The 18,317-nt window shown below is 38.0% G+C and overlaps 2 protein-coding genes across 6 annotated transcripts in view; one reads left to right on the top strand and one right to left on the bottom strand.

Moving 5' to 3' along the window:
* The window catches only part of fn1b (fibronectin 1b), a 36,903-nt gene extending 34,803 nt beyond the window's left edge, over positions 1-2,100 (top strand). For all 5 annotated transcript variants that reach the window (XM_053477212.1, XM_053477210.1, XM_053477211.1 and 2 more), the window contains 5 exons: positions 9-179; positions 487-612; positions 891-997; positions 1,141-1,233; positions 1,342-2,100. In XM_053477212.1, coding sequence (XP_053333187.1) covers positions 9-179; positions 487-612; positions 891-997; positions 1,141-1,233; positions 1,342-1,419 — 575 coding nt within the window. In that variant the 3' untranslated portion in view covers positions 1,420-2,100. The remainder of the gene's footprint in view (positions 1-8; positions 180-486; positions 613-890; positions 998-1,140; positions 1,234-1,341) is intronic.
* Positions 2,101-2,230: 130 nt separating this feature from the next.
* On the bottom strand, positions 2,231-13,375 carry atic (5-aminoimidazole-4-carboxamide ribonucleotide formyltransferase/IMP cyclohydrolase). The gene is made up of 15 exons (XM_053477215.1): positions 13,260-13,375; positions 10,521-10,647; positions 10,262-10,405; positions 8,543-8,631; positions 8,271-8,422; positions 6,799-6,955; positions 6,514-6,639; positions 6,229-6,336; positions 6,031-6,116; positions 5,743-5,832; positions 4,984-5,109; positions 4,814-4,906; positions 4,475-4,657; positions 3,781-3,936; positions 2,231-3,438 (listed from the first exon to the last, which is right to left on the bottom strand). Exons 1-15 carry the CDS (start codon positions 13,273-13,275, stop codon positions 3,319-3,321), a joined length of 1,773 nt encoding a protein of 590 aa, XP_053333190.1. The 5' UTR covers positions 13,276-13,375; the 3' UTR covers positions 2,231-3,318.
* Between the last annotated feature and the right edge of the window lie 4,942 nt (positions 13,376-18,317).

Below are 18,317 nucleotides of genomic sequence, written 5' to 3'. Positions count from 1 at the left end.
TCTATCAGATCCAGCACGAGTTCCAGGAGTTTCAGACAGCGATGATTCCTGCCACGACACTTTATCTGGTACTCGTCACAACATCGGGGATGAGTGGGAGCGTATGTCCGAGACCGGCTTCAAGCTGTGGTGCAGGTGCCTGGGTCTGGGCAGTGGCCATTTCCGATGCGACTCCTCCAGTATGTACATTAATTCACATCAAAATAAGATAAAATTATGCTAAAAACATATAAAAATAATTTATTACAAAGATTTTAGACAAAAGTAAAAAAAAAATTAAATCCAAATCATGCTTTCTTTATACATGCAAATTAGAAAACCCTTCGAATTTCCTTTTTTTAGCATACAGAAACTTGATTGGCTCCTATATATTGTCATTTTATCACATTTTTAACGATTCAAGATGTCCTGTTGCATCCAGAGCCAAAGTCGAAAAAGTAGTGTTACGTTTGTTTTGTGTGACATTGCCTTTCTTCTAACACACAGAGTGGTGCCATGACAACGGCAACAACTACCGCATTGGCGAGCGCTGGGAGAGACAGGCGGAAAACGGTCACATGATGAGCTGCACCTGCCTCGGCAACGGCAAGGGAGAGTTCAAATGCGAGCCACGTGAGTGACAGATTCTTTCAAAAACACTTACATTGTGATAAGTGCATTAGATAAAATTTGTATTATTGCAGGGGAAGCTTTCTAATGGTTAGTTGTGTTGGACATTTTTATTTGCGCTGACAAATGGATTTGTTGCTGCATGTTAAGGAGAATGTCTATAAAAAGACTAACAGAAGTTTTTCTTAACAGCTTAGTAGACCACATCTTGATGCATTAAATTAATTTCAAGTAAACACCAAATAAGCAATCTTGATTGAATGCTTCTCTTTTGCCTACAGACGAGTCGACGTGTTACGATGATGGAAAGACGTACCAGGTGGGAAACCAGTGGCAGAAAGAGTATCTCGGAGCGATCTGTACCTGCACATGTTACGGAGGACAGCAGGTGCGCATATTTCTTAGCACCCTGTACTGCATTACTACAATTGTGTTTTTGTCTCTCGATATTCAACAATACTACAATTGTTTGATACAGTAGGTCTACATTCTCATTAATGTCTGTATTTGTGTGTGTAATCTCTGAATCAGGGTTGGCGTTGTGAAAACTGCAAAAAGCCAGGAACAGAGATCAACACTCAACTGCTGAGGCCGGTCCGTTACGGAGACGGCACCGCCAGAGTGGTGAGTTCTGGATTTTCTTCTTTTTTTTTCCACTTCAGGACAAAGATGGCTGATTTGTTTTCTATCGCATTATACTGTATATAACACCAGGCATTCGTTTCATTCCAGAATATCCACTGCCCAATCGAGTGCCTCCGGCCGGATATCCTAGCCGACGCTGTAGCCAATCCCAACAGGAGAGAGTGAAGTGATTCGTGACTTTACCTTTCCCCCCTTCCTGCCAAAACCTTGTACCTGTTAACATGGCTCTGATCTAAGACGCAACATCTGTGAGACGAACACCTCCCTAGTGCCTTAAAGCCTTCCTACTGGTTACTGCAATCACCGCTGCTGCTTCTCCGGCCAATCAGAAAAACCCACATGACACCATAGTGATGCCATAGTGATTTCTATTGCTTTTAATTGGTTGTGCTGCCGTCCAGGCATCTGATTGGCTTTGATCTCGTCTTTTGTAAACAAAGATGATAAAACATTTAATACATAGAATGTTATACAGTTTAAGGATAAATAAAATGAATCAAATGTTATTTAAATAAATAAATAAAAAACCCTGAACAAAGAATTTTAAAAATCAAGCACTGATTTGTGAGAATGTTGGCTTTTAGCAAACTGAGCTTTTTTAATTGTTTTTTTTTTCCCTTCTTTTTTTCTTTCATATGGCACGAGTTTACTCAGAGCCAGCACTGTTTTTTAGATCAACAAATGATTTTGTCCTGATTTGTCTAATGCTTTGTGATTTATTTATCAATTTGGCCCTACGAGTGTTTTCATTAAATGCAGTAAAGAAAGTAATTTTGTACTGTTGGTGCCAAAGTCATCACTACTGTCAAATTCCCATTTTTAATAAAGTTTTAAAATGAACCAAAATATCTGTGTTTTATTTAATAAACATCCAAGTAAATGTACTTAAATATATATGAATTTCCAGGGCATTTTAGCCTGAAGCTAATTAGTAGTTTAGTATGCCAAGTAACAAGCTTATATACACCACAGGCCAGTTAATAAATTTTAATACAACCAACAACTGCCAACTTATGAACAAATGTATATTAGAGACAAACAGCTAACAAACCAGCTAATTATAAGAAATGCCACCTTAAACACCAGCTACTGTAATACAGGCTAAAAATTACCAGAGAGAGTTTGGTCACTAGCTAGCTCGTAAAGAAGCCAAAATAGACAACAAATCTGCTAATGTGACTTCACAGCAAAATACCAAGCTAAAAGAAAAAAACATCAGCTTATGAAAAAAGAAAAAAACTAATTTAGGCAATACAATCATGGGTAAAATCATGAGAATCACTAGCTAACAAGCAAGCTAACATAGCTAATAAACCCACTAACACCTAAGCTAACAGACAACAGCTTAACATAAGACTTGTGAAATATTTCACCATGCTAAAATATATTGAAAAAATGGCCAATCTTGAGAGTAGGCAGTTATTTACCAATCAGAGACAACTCATCTAACAATAAGGCTAACAAGAAATCAGCTCATCACCAAGCTACTTGTTTAAAAAAAAAAATGGCCATCTAATTACCAAACTAGCACAGACAACAAATTAAGCTAATTATTTGGTTAGCTAAATATACCTAATTCTAGCTACTCAGTGAATTTTAAAATAATATTTTAATTACTTTGCGTCATCATTCAAGCTTTTGAGATTTTGGGGTAGGCAGTATGATGCTAGCTAGCTAAATAGCAAGCCATTATTTTCCAAATTTTTTCAAGAAAAAAAATTATATTTTTTGAGCACATATTTTAATCTCCTTTATTTCAGACAGCTTCCACAGGCAGTATAAGGGAATGTGATGAAGTTGTAGTGTTCAGTAACCGTACATTTAGAGCATGACTTGTACCATTTAATACAGTGTAAACTACAGTCATTTAAGGTGAAATAGTACAACATTTTAAGCTGTTATTAGCTACAGTAAAAATGGAATGTTTAAAGAGCACAAAAGCAGAAAAAAAAACTAAACAGCATGCTAATCTGCTTAGCAAAAGAAAGGCAGTAATGTAAGAGGTGGTGCAAGGTCTTGGTCTAAGAACTCAGGAACTGGAAAGCTGGCGAGTAACCAGCGTGTTCAATGATGGAAGAGGCGAAGGTTGGTGTGCACCAGAGTGATTCCCAGCTCGTTACAGGCGTTGATGACAACCTCATCAGCAGTGGAGCCTGACGGAGCGGCGATGTACTCGACACCGCTCTGAAACATGTACAGAAAGCCATGAATATACATCCAACGAGGACGATAACCACCTAGCTCTTAACTCCCTAGCTAGCTTTATGGCTATTTACAGTTACAGCTTTTTAATGTAAACTCTAACAAGCTAAACCTTTTTCTTATTTTGTGGAGCGTAAAAGCGTTTTATGTTTACTAACTTTAGTGCAAAGTCAGCCATTTAGAGAACCTTAGCTTAGCTAGCCTTTTGTCCTCATGTTCAAACCCCAGTTTAATGCTAGCCCGCTATAAATTTTTACTACCGTGTGTTTGATGTTCTCTCTCTCTCTTTTTTTACAATTTATTAAAGTAAAACTGAGTCTGTACCCGCTTTGCTCGGTCGATGTTGTCTCTGAAGGGGAAGAAAGCATCTGAGCTGAGGGCAACGGCCTGCAGAGACCCGAGCCATTGCTTTCTGTCAGATTCGCTCAAAGGTTCAGGAATCTCCTCAAACAGAGCCTTCCACACGGCCAGATCAGGACCCTGACAAACACAGACAAATATCCCAGTTGGCAATGAACTAGCATGAATTGAGCAAGTTAGCGATATACATGTTAAATTCTATGCTATTTGTTTTGTTACGAGTGAAAAAAGACAGTATTAAAAAAAAAAAAATCCTTTCTCTATAATTTTGTAGTCAGTCAATTTGATTTACAAGTAAACATCTTTTAGAAAAAGTCTAATTATGCTACTTTCCCTCAGGTCCGCTAAGCAAAACCTCAAACAATACAAATCCATTTGATTAGCATCCTAGTAAAAATCTTTCGTAGCTAGTCTTTTATTTCCTAGACCACACTAGCTTTTTACTTATTCCATGAGCAAAAATGTAGAAAACAGCTAAACTGTAACTGCTTTAAACGAATATAAACTGACGATAAAATGGTAAACGGATAAATTGTTAGCCTAGTTTTTGTTTAAATAATAATAAAAAAAACATGTAGCTTTAAAAACACTAAAGAAAAAGGTGCCACCAGTTGGTTATTGCTCTGAATAACTTGCTTAACTATCATTACACACTCACCTCTCCGATGGTACTGCTGACATACTGGTCAATAGCATTAGCGATCTCGGCACGTTTAACGTTGGCGCGGAATTTCATGCCCAGAACTTTCGGGTGGCGACGCAGCCACCAGTTATCGGCCTTGTCGCCTGCCAGGCGAGTGCAGTGGATCCGAGACTGCTGACCCGCACCAATGCCGATTACCTGATCACACACACACACACACACACACAATTCCACAAAGACATACCGATATCAGACATTTAGAACTGAGGACTGTGGTCGTAAATTGAAATATGCATTATACACACATTATTACATGGATAATGCCAAAAAATATGTAGAGAGTGCTGCCCTCACCTGGCCATCCTTGGCATAACACACAGAGTTGGACTGCGTGTACTTCACGGCGATGCTGGCTACAATCAGGTCGCGCACGGCCGTCTCGGACAGCTAATAAAAACAGAAGCAATTTTTTAAAAACGGCCCCCCCACACAGTCAGGACCGATCATGTTGCGTGTCCACTCACGGTGCCGCTAGAGACAACATTGCTGAAGAGCTGCTTATCGATAACGCCGTTGTTCCTCTTCTGCTTCATGTGCAGCCCGAAAAGAATTCTCACCTCCTGTTCGTCGGGCTCATAGTCGGGATCCATCTGATGAGAAATGCATTTTTAAAAAAATTCAAGCGCATAAGGGGAAGTTAGATGCATGAGGGACGTTCAGGTCAAACCGGGGACTTTTTGATTGTGCATTTCTCTATATAATTCCTTGCTACACTAATTCCCCTTATTCCTGCATATCACTAGTGCTTGAATACCATCAAGCATGAAAAAGTTTAAAGGCCCAAACAGGTGGAAATGTCTTGGAGCGAGATCAGGACTGTACGGGGGACGTGGCAATAACTCCCAGACGAGTTCCTGTAATGTGCAAGTGGTGTTGGTGAACGATTGCACGTACAGTTCCCACAGACAGATGCGTCTCTTTTGTATGAATCGGTGAAAAGTTATCCGTTGATTTTCATGGATCAGGCGTTCAACTCACCAAATGTTCACGGAAACGACGGCAATGGGCTCCGAGCCACCTCGGCTGGGATCGTCATTTAAAGAAAGCATGTCCTCTAAAACGTTTGCACTCATCATCGTACTGTGCTTGAAGTCTTCTAAAAATGTCAAATTGCTTTTATCCCCTCATGCACCAGAAATGCCATTACAAGTCCCGGTTTGACTCGAACACCCCTCATAGTATTAGCTGTAACGTGTCAGTGTGTTAGGTAATGTGTGTATTACCTGAAGCACGCAATAATTTCCATTCTTCTTTTTGCTGAGGATACGGAGAGCCTCGGGGTCATAACCTGGAGCGATAATCCCGTCTGAGACCTAGCAGTAGAACGTCCAGAGATTAAACTACATGATTAAAATAATAAAAATTAAATTTAAACATCATAATAGGTGTGAGATTAGCATCCAGGCAAAAGATTCCAGCTGTCAGAGACTGGCTAAGTGATTAGCACTGGCACTGGTGACAAACCAAACAACAAAACTGGTACAATTAACAGCTATTACACACACACACACCTCTCTGGAGATGATCTTAGCAGTGGGAACGTCACAGGGGTCGGAAAGTGCAATGAAATCCCCGAATGAGGACATCCTGTCCGCTCCTGAGAGAAATATCCGAGCCATTACACACTTCATGATCAATAATGAGAACATTTATAAGATCAGTGAAAGGTTAATCCAGATGTTGAGTGTGTGAAGTGTGCTGTACTGTACCTCTGGCACGAGCGTAGGCCATAGCGAGGGGTGTAAGATCTTTCAGGATGTCGTGCACCATACACACTTTAGCCTCCTCCTCGCTAAGTGCAACACCCACAGCCGCACCTGAAACACACACACACACACAGCAGCAAAACTGTTAATCCCATCACAATCATAGTTGTCTATATGTAAGTGGATGATCATATGGCCGAAAAAATACCTTCATTAAAATTTGTGGATTATAAAGAAGTGCGTGTGTTTAAGAGAGAGAGAGAGAGAGAGAGAGAGACAGACACTTACCAGCAGGACTGACGTGTTTGAAGGACGCAGCAGCAGGCATTTGCAGTGCACTCTTCAGCTCCTTAACCAGCTGCCATGCGTTCAGCGCGTCACACAGATTAATAAAGCCCGGAGCTCCGTTTAGCACTAAAACACACACACAAACCACACACACATCATACACATAAAGATTACAGCAGCAATAAAGAATAATTTATTTAGATCAATGCAGATAATAAGGAAGCTTGTGTCGTGTGTGTGTGTGTGTGTGTGTGTGTGTGTGTGTGTGTGTGTGTGTGTATTAACCCTTTATGGGCAGGGCGGGCCTCAGTGTGTAAATCTGCGCAGGACTCTGGTGTGGGTTCATGCCGTAACGCAGCGACAGCTGAGACACTCCACTGCTGAACTCGCGCCGGAAATAATCCGCGATCGCATCGTCGTACTGAGCGGTGTGTGTGAACGCCTGGAGAAGAAAACACACACAAAATCACCAAAGCAGACAAATGCAGATATACCACAGACTTGTACATATTACTTTACACTACAAGACGTTGTTCTGTACCAGCAGCTCTGACCGCAGTGCAGCTGCCGATCACAGGAACGGAAACTTAGTTTTAAACTTTGACTACTCTGGCGTTTCTATACCAGCTGGCGATGCTCTGTATAAACAGATTTTTTAAATTGTTCCTTACCGTTATTGAGCTTCCGCATGTGATGTCATGAAATCAGGCCGCCCTAATCCCACCCACTTCCAAATTGCCTTGAACCGCTCATGTTGTGTTTTTCAAGCTACACTGGTATCTAACGTCTTACAGAAGTCTGAATCCCAAATCCCTCTGATTAAGGGCACTTGATCTGGAACAAGGGATCGTACATACTTTCCATCTTACATTATTTGAGATTGAACCCCGGAACGGTTTAGTTAGCTATTGATCAGAAAACGTGAACAAGGACAAGGGTTCGAGTAATCCGGTAGGCAATCAGGTAATATCACTGTTATATTTTTGCCTGCGAAATACACCTCGAACATAGTTATCACGGTAACCCGAACCCTAGGTTAGATTTCTGAATTTATTAATAATTAAAATATTAAATAATTGAAAATATTGCATTAAAGGTCACATGTATTTGCTGTTTGTCTTCCGGCAGGTTAATGCCAGCAGTCACGCGTCTGCAAAAGATCAATAGCGGCCTTTATGGTGAAATCACATTCCTGCGCTTGATTGAGTTTCTTTGCTGATTGCACATGAAGGGTCAGGAAGCCAAGCGCGAGGCAAACAGAACACACACTGATAAAAAGGTCCGATTTCCTCCAAGTGGACTTTAACACTTAAGCAATCGCAGAGGACACCGGGGTCCGAAACCGGGGTCTGAACGCATGACGAAAGTGTTTAATCAGCCCGCTAAAACCTACAGAAGTGCCCAATCTGAAACTGAGACTAGGTTCTTACACAACTCTACATATCTGATCAGGCTGAAAACCTTAATCTTCAGGCAAGAGTTTGACTTTTGGACTTGAAAACGCATTCAAACAAAAACAGAACGAAGAATCCCTCACTGATCTGACGATTCGATGCCTCTTCAGATTCACTCACTGGCCAGATTTCAGCACAACATGTTCAGAGCAACAACAACTAACATATTGCGCAATAAAGTAATATTCACAAACTAGATAATTAAAAACAAAAAAAGTGGGTGGTGGCTAGTAATTAGAGCCCTCCAGTGAAGCGACCATCATGGGGGCGGGGTTTATAGAACAACAATCAATCATCGCTCACCTTAAGAGCAAGAGTTTGGCGCATCTGGACTGACGTGTCCTTCTCGCTCGAAGCCTCCATCTCCTTCGCCACCTGTTCGTAATCAGCCGGGTCGCAGACCACCGTCACTCGGGCGTGGTTCTTAGCCGCGGCACGGAGAAGAGTAACGCCACCTGCACAGGAAGTGGGTCATCATCTCACAGGAAGGCATCCGTCAAAAAAACGAACAAATTACCCCACCTTAAAAAGAAGTTACAATAATGATAATTTAAAAGGGTTGCAGTCCTGCTCACCAATGTCAATCTGCTCCACTGCTTCAGCCACAGTCACATTCGGTGAAGCGACAGTCTTTACAAAAGGATAAAGGTTACACACGACCACTCTGAAGGGAAATAAAAAAGCAAATGTAAAAGGAAAAACATGTATATACATTCGAAAGAAATTCTTGACAGAAATTCCTTTATAGTGATTAACAAATAAATAAATATATAAAAATGTATTTTCCATGAATACAACTCATCTCTCTCCTCAAAATACAGTAGGGCTAAAACAACTCCTCGAACTCTACTACAAAAAAATGATCGAGGCAAAATCTTCTGACCCGAAGCTTCTTTTAATTCATTTTAAAAGCTTGCGTTATGTTTTTGCGCGATTATTTGTTTGGCGTGACACGGCGCGCTTCCAGATGCAAGCCGCCACTAAACACCGACGAAGAAGAAGCGCTTACGTCCTCCACAAAGCGGAAGGAGACGCAAACAGTTAGTGTGTATTGATTTGAGGGAGCGTTCTGTTGCGGCTGCAAAATGTAAAGGAGGGATAAAATTATCAATAGAAGACGAAACCAGCAAGAGAAAACCACAGAAATGATCAGTAAAGGCTTACGTTATGTCTGAGATGTAGATTGAAACTTTTAGTCCTGAAAGTTAAGTTGCACAACGTAGTCTTTCTGTTTAACTATTTTTAGTGTGTGTGTGTGTGTGTTATGCGCTAAAATGCCCACCTGCCACGGATTGCCCCCCCATAATCTCTATCAAACATATTAGGACACCACAATCAAAAATTCATATTATATCAAATATATTATTACTATTATATTGAAAAATAATTAATAAAAAATGTATTAATACAAATTAAGGAACATAATACAAATTCTCATATAATGTTTATTTTGTGGCACGTTTATTTTGCAGGGGTTTGTCATGTAATACAAAAATGTTTGCACTAAACAAATATTGTTTATGATGAAAAATTACAAAAATTATCATAAAATAAGCAATAAAAATATATACATGTATATGAAAAAAATATATAATTTATATATTTTTTCCCTATACAACATGTCTTGCATCAAATGCGTTTGGTGCAATTTGTAATTCATAAACCTATAAATTTATAAAATATAATATTTGATAGGGAAAATGTAGGGGCATTTTAGCGCATAACAGTGTGCCTTAGTTTTTTTTATACTTAAATTCATTTAAAATACTTTTTTTTTTTTTTTTTTGCATCTGAAAAAAGGCTTTAAAATAAGAATGTTTGGCTGTAACTTTGAGCTATTCCTCGTATTGTGAATAATGACAATGTTTATTTTTGATAACATGCTGTATGCATTTAAAAAATAAAAGATGACTTTCCTAATAGAAAACCAATTAATCTTTGTTTCTCTTATACATTTTATATTGCTGTTTAATTAAGCAAACGTACATTTTATCCGATTACGATTAATTGATTAAATTTTTTTGGTAAAGTACTCGATTACTAAAATATTTGATAGCTACAGCCCTAAACTACAGTATGTTGAACTTATGCCGAGTATGTTATAACTTATACAGTATGTTGAACTTATGATCATGTGATGTGTCACATGATGTTACGGCAGGGAGACGTTCATTATTTACCCACCAAATCCTGTCGTCAAAAAGACTTCTTTTAACGCAAAAGCTTTACAATTAATTAGTATGTAGCCAGCGTGCAATGGCAGTTTAGCACAATTACGCAGACCTTCACCTCACCTCACGAGACTAAAGCCCAGCTTTTCCATGTCGGCCTGGTCAGACGGAGTGTTTCTGGCCAGGATTCCTCCATGAACGGCGGGGTGGAGAGTTTTAACTCGACCGCCGAGCATCTCTGGGAAACCCGTGAGCTCGGACACGTCTCTGAAAACACACAGGAGCAAAGGACGCGTCATTTATATTCATAGGTTACACAAAAAGCAATAAATAAATAAATAAATAAATAAATCAGTGTCCTGAGTCCTGCAGAGTTACCCACCTCACTGAGAGTCCGGCGTCTCGCAGAGCCTTAGCCGTGCCACCCGACGCGACCAGCGACAACCCGGTGGACACGAGCCGCTTCGCAAAGTCCAGCAGCCCGGTCTTATCGGACACACTCAGTAAAGCTGAGACACACAGATTGGAGGAATGTTATCGCTCAAAAGTTTATATTTTGCAATTTGACCAGTAACACTGTAAGACTTAGTTAATGCAGTAGCTACCAGTTGGTATCTGAAGAAGAATAATCACTAGAAAAACACCAGTGTCGTACTCAAGGACAAGGATTCCTGGCCCTAACTCACTACAAACATTTCAATAAATAAATTCTCATTTATAAGGAAGCCTCTCCTTCGTCATAAAAAGAAACGGACATGAAAAAGCATTTTAAGATCAATTATGTACTTGAGTTTATTTTACCGTGTCGGTCCAATTTCTTTGCTAATATCAAACTAACATCAAGTCCACTCGCTAACACAATAGACTTGCCAGCTAGTTAGTTTCTAGCTGCTTTCCAGTTTAGCGCCCCTAGTGGACATAACACCATAGACATTTCAAAACTGCATCCAAAAGGGTGATACACGTTGTATTTAAAGAAACTTATGAAATGCAAAGTTCGCTTGTTTGACACACCTTCAGTCACTTATGTAGAGAATCTGCAGAGACTTAATTAGATGCCCAAAAGAAATTATTTATAAACACTAGGGGGACAACGATTAATGAAAAATGTTAACAAAAGAAATCAATAATTAAATTAGTTGGAAAATACTTAAATTGTTAATTAGTTGATTCTAGTGAAAACTGAACGCTCTGACGTGTCGGCGTAGGCGTACTGGAGTGAAGTGAGTAACATCGCAATGACGAACACCTTCACACATAAAAATCTCCTAAGAGCGGGAATGTTTCTCTGAACTTGAGCAAAACTGCTGCTAGAATCAGTCAGAAACCTGTGCTGGTGGGGGCGTGGCCGAGCACCGCCTTGTGAAGGATGTGAGAGTTGGGTAAGCGGGAGAGAATTCACACCTGAAAAGAATGTGGATAATTACTGACTGTGTTGCTGTGAGTCGGATTGTTGTTCCAGTTATGATCCATTTTAGATGGAATTCTCTCGCGCTCTCTCACACACACGCCACATTATCCTTAGGTGTGTGCGGTTTTTCTCCCCCACTTACCTCACCGTCAAGCCCCTCACATGGCACTTCGATTGACCCCGCCCCCCACCACTTGGCCACACCCTTTTACCAGAGACTTAAGCTGCGTTCCATTACAAAGTGTACTTCACAGGGTGCTCCCTACTCCATTTGCAGGCAATGTTGGTAAAGCGAACTTCCCTAATCAAAATTCCACCACCTTGCGAAGTCGCCTGCACAGACGTCACTTACTCTGTGCGTTACCATGGTAACATAAGCACCTTGGATACCTGCCGCTGCTGTGGAAAATTCACACTGCGGACATTAAATATTGAATATATTTATAAACAAAAACTGATTATTTAACATTAGATTATATTAAGCATTATACACATTTCAATAGCATATGTTTTATAAAAAATTTATCAATAATAATAGATTAAAAATATACTGAGATTTCTTTTTTATTATTACTTTCACTATATTACACAACAGATTTCTTGATTAAATAAAAAAGTAAATTATTGTGCCTTATTGATATGATGTCATCCTTAATTTAATAATAATAATAATAAGTGTATAAATCCTTTGTTGGGCTCCATTTTTCAAGCTTATGGAAAATTTTTCATTGCTTTCATGGTGAAGTGAAGACCTGTTGTTCAGTTGTTTCCTACACTATTCGCAGTTCCCACTGAACATGGCTGAACATCCTGTGAAGTGTACTTCGCAAGGTACTTTAGGCCGATCGTAACGCACTTAGAATTTCAGTTTCAACTCCCTTAATTACCATCCACCATCTTCAAGATGTAATTAATAGTTATATTCTATAACTGCTACTTTGCTTTTCCTGGTTTTAGTTTTTGTTTCATTAGGAAAGTTCATAAAATATTTAAATGAAGTATTCATCTTTATAATTTTGATCGTTTGCTTGTAATATGTGAATGTTGACCGGAGGTCCTACCACAGTCATTTAAGAAGAGGGGGGGGGGGAGAGGGGGGGGGAAAGGGGGGGGGGGTTGGGGTGAAACTTAGGGGTAGTAACTACAATGGTCACCTGCAGGGCCACAAGTTGGACTACAGAGGTTCGTAGATGGATGCATTATTTATAAGTAACTGCTAAAAACAAGCACTTATGTACATTTAAAAGTAGCAAATTATAGATTTAAGTTATTTATTTATTAAATTTTGTTGAATTTCTTCCTCCATCTAATTCCTTGTGTGACAATAAACCTGCTTCTGATTTGATTCACACTTTGTCTCACTGTCTTTTCACTTGGGTTACAGGTATAAATTCATTAGTTTTCATACCTTCTGATCTAAACAAAAACAACAACAAGTTTCCACCTTAAACAATAAATAACAGTCACTGTGTCTGCACGCGCGCACTCACTTTCACCTAATTCAAAATGCCACATTGTAACAACATTCAAAGAAAAACATCAAAGCCGACATGTTCCCTCATTACCTCCTGGTGGCCTGGTGAGCACTAACCAGCATCATGGTGCACAGAAAAAATATATTAAACTCCAAAAACCCCTAAAATCCTGCAGACATGAACAGGAGAAAAGCTCGTGCCTGATCAATAAAGTGACTCTAAAAGTGATAGTTACCGAGTTCAGTGGACATGGTGCTGAGATCCGGTGTTTAACCTGCAGAAAGGGTGAGACGACGTGAACTTGGTCAGGGCTGAGCAGCACAAACCGCGCAAACTAAAAACACGTGGATGTAAAAGTCAGATCCGCCGAAAGGTCTTCTGGGAAATGGATTTCATCACTTGTCTTGTTTTTTTTTTTTTATCAAATGTTCTTGTTTGCATGAATGGTCACAAGATGGAGCCAATGGGTTGGAAAGGTGTACACGTCAGTGCAAAGACAGCTCGAGTTATTGAAGTGTCCGACAGATGGCGCCCTTGTTATAATAAATCAGTAAATAGCATTAACAGTGGGTTAGACTGAGAAAGAAAGGAAGATAGAACACTGGATTAAAAAAGAAAGAAAGAACACTGGATTTTGGAAAGAAAAGTCAGGAGGGATGGAAGAGCACTTGGTTAAGAAAGAAAGAAATAAATAACGAACGAAAGAACTAATGAACAAACACTGGATTAAGAGAAAAAAGAAAGAAAGAAAGAAAGAAAGAAAGAAAGAAAGAAAGAACATTGGATGAGGATAGAAAGAGATGAAGAACACTGTGTTGAAAGGAAAGAAAGAAAGAAAGAAAGAAAGAACAAATGAACGAATGAACTAATGAATAAACACTGGGTTAAAGAAAGAAAGAAAAAAAGAAAGGAAAAAAGAAAGAAAGAAAGAAAGAACATTGGATGAGGATAGAAAGAGATGAAGAACACTGTGTTGAAAGAAAGAAAGAAAGAAAGAAAGAAAGAAAGAAAGAAAGAAAGAAAGAAAGAACAAATGAACGAATTAACTAATGAATAAACACTGGGTTAAAGAAAGAAAGAAAAAAGAAAGGAAAAAGGAAAGAAAGAAAGAAAGAAAGAAAGAAAGAAAGAAAGAACATTGGATGAGGATTGAAAAAAGAAGAACACTGTTAAAAAGAAATAAAGTAAGAAAGAAAGAAAGAAAGAAAGGAAAAAAGAAAGAAAGAAAGAAAGAAAGAAAAAAGAAAGAAAGAAAGAAAATTGGATGAGTATAGAAAGAGACGAAGAACACTGTGTTAAAAAGTAAAAAAAAAAAAAAAAAGAAAGAAAGAAAGAAAGAACAAATGAATGAATGAACTAATGAATAAACACTAGGTTAAAGAAAGAAAGAAAGGAAAAAAGAAAGAAGAAAGAAAGAAAGAAAGAAAGAAAGAAAGAAAGAAAGAAAGAACATTGGATGAGGATAGAAAGAGACGAAGAACACTGTGTTAAAAGGAAAGAAAGAAAGAAAAAAAGAAAGAAAGAAAGAAAGAAAGAAAGAACAAATGAACGAATGGACTAATGAATAAACACTAGGTTAAAGAAAGAAAGAAAGAAAGAAAGAAAGAAAGAAAGTAAAAAAAGAAAGAAGAAAGAAAGAAAGAAAGAAAGAAAGAAAGAACATTGGATGAGGATAGAAAGAGACGAAGAACACTGTGTTAAAAGGAAAGAAAGAAAGAAAGAAAGAAAGAAAGAAAGAAAGAACAAATGAACGAATTAACTAATGAATAAACACTGGGTTAAAGAAAGAAAGAAAGGAAAAAAGAAAGAAGAAAGAAAAAAGAAAGAAAGAAAGAAACCCCCTGTCACACAGAACCTCACAAACATTCACTCACACCTAGTTAAAGTCCACCATCTTTATTTTAATTAATTTTCTTAACTGATTAGAAGGTCCCGAGTCCAATCAAAAGCTGCTACTAACATTTAATGTTCCATCAATATAAAGAAGAGAATATTAGTGTATTGTGCTTAATTATGTAACAGTATGTGAACAAATAAGCTGAAGAAGTTGTTTGTTGATTGTATGATTTCAACCATACGTTGAAAGATAATAGCTCTGTCCCACTAGTTTCTGTTTTTTATTTGTTTTATTTATTTTTGTTGCTTTAATTAGGCTATTAAACTTCTTGTGTGATTTTTATGTTGTTCTTATTTTGCCTCTATGAAATCTTACTGACAGTCTTATCTGCCTGCAGTAGTAATAGTAATAGTTTTTATAGTAACCCTGTTATTAACTGCATTGTCACACTCTTACTGTATATGTGTGCACGTGACATAAAATATTGCTCCAAAGAAAGCCACTGTGCAATTTGAACCCTAACCAAATACATACAAAAAAATAATAATTAACAGCTTATTAGGATTGTAAATGTCCATATTTGTGAATCATCTTTAACAAACATTTTACCCAGTGCTGTCTATCTGAAGTGTTATTGAAAGTGAAACATTTTTAGACTTTGTTTCATATGTGTAAAACAATTCATTAGATGATAGTTCAGTAGTTCAGTTAAAATGCTGAACAAGCATAAGGCCAGCTCTCTCTCTCTCTCTCTCTCTCTCTCTCTCCTTCTCATTTATACATTTTGTTTTTGGAAACTTGTCCCCTTTTGTTAATTTAATTAAAGTGCACAAGCAACCTGTGTAAACTACGCTCTCAGAGGCGATTAAAGTGGGGCAAGCTAGGAAGGTGAGCGCCGTTCCTGCCAGTTACACCTGATTTCATCGATTTCATTGATTTGTAACAGCTCTCGGGCTAATTTCATCTTTTAAAGGTGAACCCATAGTAGCAGGGTAACGACTGCCTCCTCCCTACTGCAGGCTTAATATTTTCCCGTCTACCTATTTATATTTTGCCAAGTGATTAGATAAAAGTGCAGCAACAATAAGTCTTATTTGGGGATGGGGAAGGTGAGAGAATCAATAACTTTTTATTTGCTTGCAGGTCGGAAAAGGTGGGTAGTTACAGACGCTCTTAAACGCATCATGGCTCTGTTCAGACGAGGACAGGAAAAAATGCTGAGGTGAGCAAGACAGTGTGCGTAAACTATATCTCGCTCACACACAAACACGTCCAGCAAGCCATAAAAAATTATACGGATTGTAATAGTTGATGGATGAACTTCGAATGAATCTGTCATGGAGTGTTAATCATGGAGCGTTAAAGAGCCCGAAAACTTCAGAATCATCCAGGTGACTTTGGGAAAGACGTGAGAAACCAAAATGAAAATTGAGATCAAATAGGGACAAATTGGACAACGCTATAAATCTATACATTTCTTACATTTGTAAACTGTACATCCATAAGTTTTGTTTTTGAAATGCTGCTTTCTGACAGCATCTATTGTTTAAATAAAAGTTAATTAAAGAAGAGAAAAGGGAAAATGAAACTTTATATGTAAAACATTGCAAGCAATCGATTATATATCTATTTATTATTTAAATTGATAATAAAGAATGAAAAGTTTACTGCAGATTTGTATCAAGAATGAGTTCTAATAAATAAATATGAAAAATGTCTAAAATATCTAAAAAAAAAATTTTTTTACTGCTCCAAAAATATCTAGCTATATACAAACATTTTTTGGGAATATCTCCACCTGCACAAATAACATGTTTGGAATTATTCTGTGCTCTGTAAACAACTTTACAAATACTGATAGCCACATAATGTTTTTATAAAACATCTTCGCTCAGCATTTTCAAAAATATTTTTCCATATTTCTTTAATTATTCATGCAAGCTAAAACAACTTTTTATAATACGTCTCTGTCTTTGTGAACAATATTTAAAATATTTATTCAATCTAGCAGCTTTTTAAAACATATCTCATGGACTCATGAACGTAGAGTATTATGGTGAACTGGTATGGTTGGATCCTGTCTTCCCCACTCTTATTCATCACTCAGGTTTGTTGACGGTGAGGTGATTGGTTGCTTTACATCCCAGTTCCCCCTCATGTTTGTTTTTCCTTCTGGCTTTCCCCTTTAGTTATGATGTCAAAGTTTGCACTCTGCTCTAAATATACATTCACCTGTCTGACTCGTCCTTGTGCCCCGCTTCTGGCTGAAGATCTTGTCGCAAGGAGGCCTCATGTGGTGACTGGGGACAATTCCATTTTTCCATGAAGACGGTCCTGGCCTTGGCTGATTCAGACAGTTGTTCTCTGAGGACTTGTCACTGCAGTTGCTAAATAGTTCTAAACTAATCTGTAACAGAGCCAACAATACTGAAAGCAAACTCCATATTGACTTAAACATGTTTCTTCTTATACTGAACTTCCAGCTGCCCAACACACAGTATGACTGCAAACAATTTCCTGCTATCTGTTATCACCCAAATAAGGATGGGTTTCCTGTTGAGTCTGGTTCCTCTCAAGGTTTCTCTCTACTGCCATCTCGGGGAGTTTTCACCTCAGCACCATCATCCTCGGCTTGTTCATCAAGAACATTCAAAACGTTATAATTTATTTAAATTTCCTTACACTTATTGAATATTTTTTATTCTATAAAGCTGCTGTTAGAGAATGATCATTGTTAAAAGTGCTAGATAAATAAAACTAAATTTAATGGAAAATCTCCAGCCAAGTTTTGTTTGTTTTTGACATTATTTTGTGAACATAAAATCTTTTCAAAACACTATCGCAATCCACACAATCATAATTGTAAAAAAATATCCATATGTGACAGCAGTGTTTAAATTAAAATTATCCCTGTCCATGCAAACTCTTACTAATTTACTTCAGTTTAATAAGCATTACATCATGATCAGGGTTGCCATGCTTCTCTTCTCTGTTCCCCATGTATCACAAGTCAGGAACACATTCTGGATGTTCAGGCGCCTCCTGATACATACAGTATTTACCCCTTACGCAATTTGTATTAGCCAATCCACTACTGGAATTTATTACAAAGAGGGCCAGAGGCACCTCCCGGTGCTATTACCATAAATTTGGGAATTCTAGTATTTAGTTAAAAATTGACAGAAAACTGTTTTGCTATTTAAAATGTTTATGTGGCTGTTGGTTAAAATATAGCTACACTCACACAACTTTTACAGGCCGTGGTTGCGAAATGCTAGCTGTTTAAACATTGCTTAGAGAAAATTTCAAACAAGTACGTAAAATAGTTAGATACAGTATTACAAACTTTTTGGTACAGTAGGTCTGTATGTGTGTTGGAATGTGTGTTTTAAATAATTTACTGTTAAGAAAACATGTTACTTAAAATAAAGATATAAGCGCTGGCTACAGTCACAC

This window comes from Clarias gariepinus, chromosome 18, assembly GCF_024256425.1.
Source record: "Clarias gariepinus isolate MV-2021 ecotype Netherlands chromosome 18, CGAR_prim_01v2, whole genome shotgun sequence".
Taxonomy (NCBI): domain Eukaryota; kingdom Metazoa; phylum Chordata; class Actinopteri; order Siluriformes; family Clariidae; genus Clarias; species Clarias gariepinus.
Note: the sequence above shows the minus strand (reverse complement) of the source record. Positions and strands in the feature narration are given on the sequence as shown.

Bases quoted from the DNA above. Each gene is read 5' to 3' on its own strand.
- atic (XM_053477215.1), bottom strand. The intron at 10,406-10,520 runs GTGGGTAACTCT...GTGTGTTTTCAG, and splicing joins GACGCCGGACTCTCAGTGAG to AGACGTGTCCGAGCTCACGG. The intron at 5,833-6,030 runs GTGTGTGTGTGT...TTCTACTGCTAG, and splicing joins CTAAGATCATCTCCAGAGAG to GTCTCAGACGGGATTATCGC.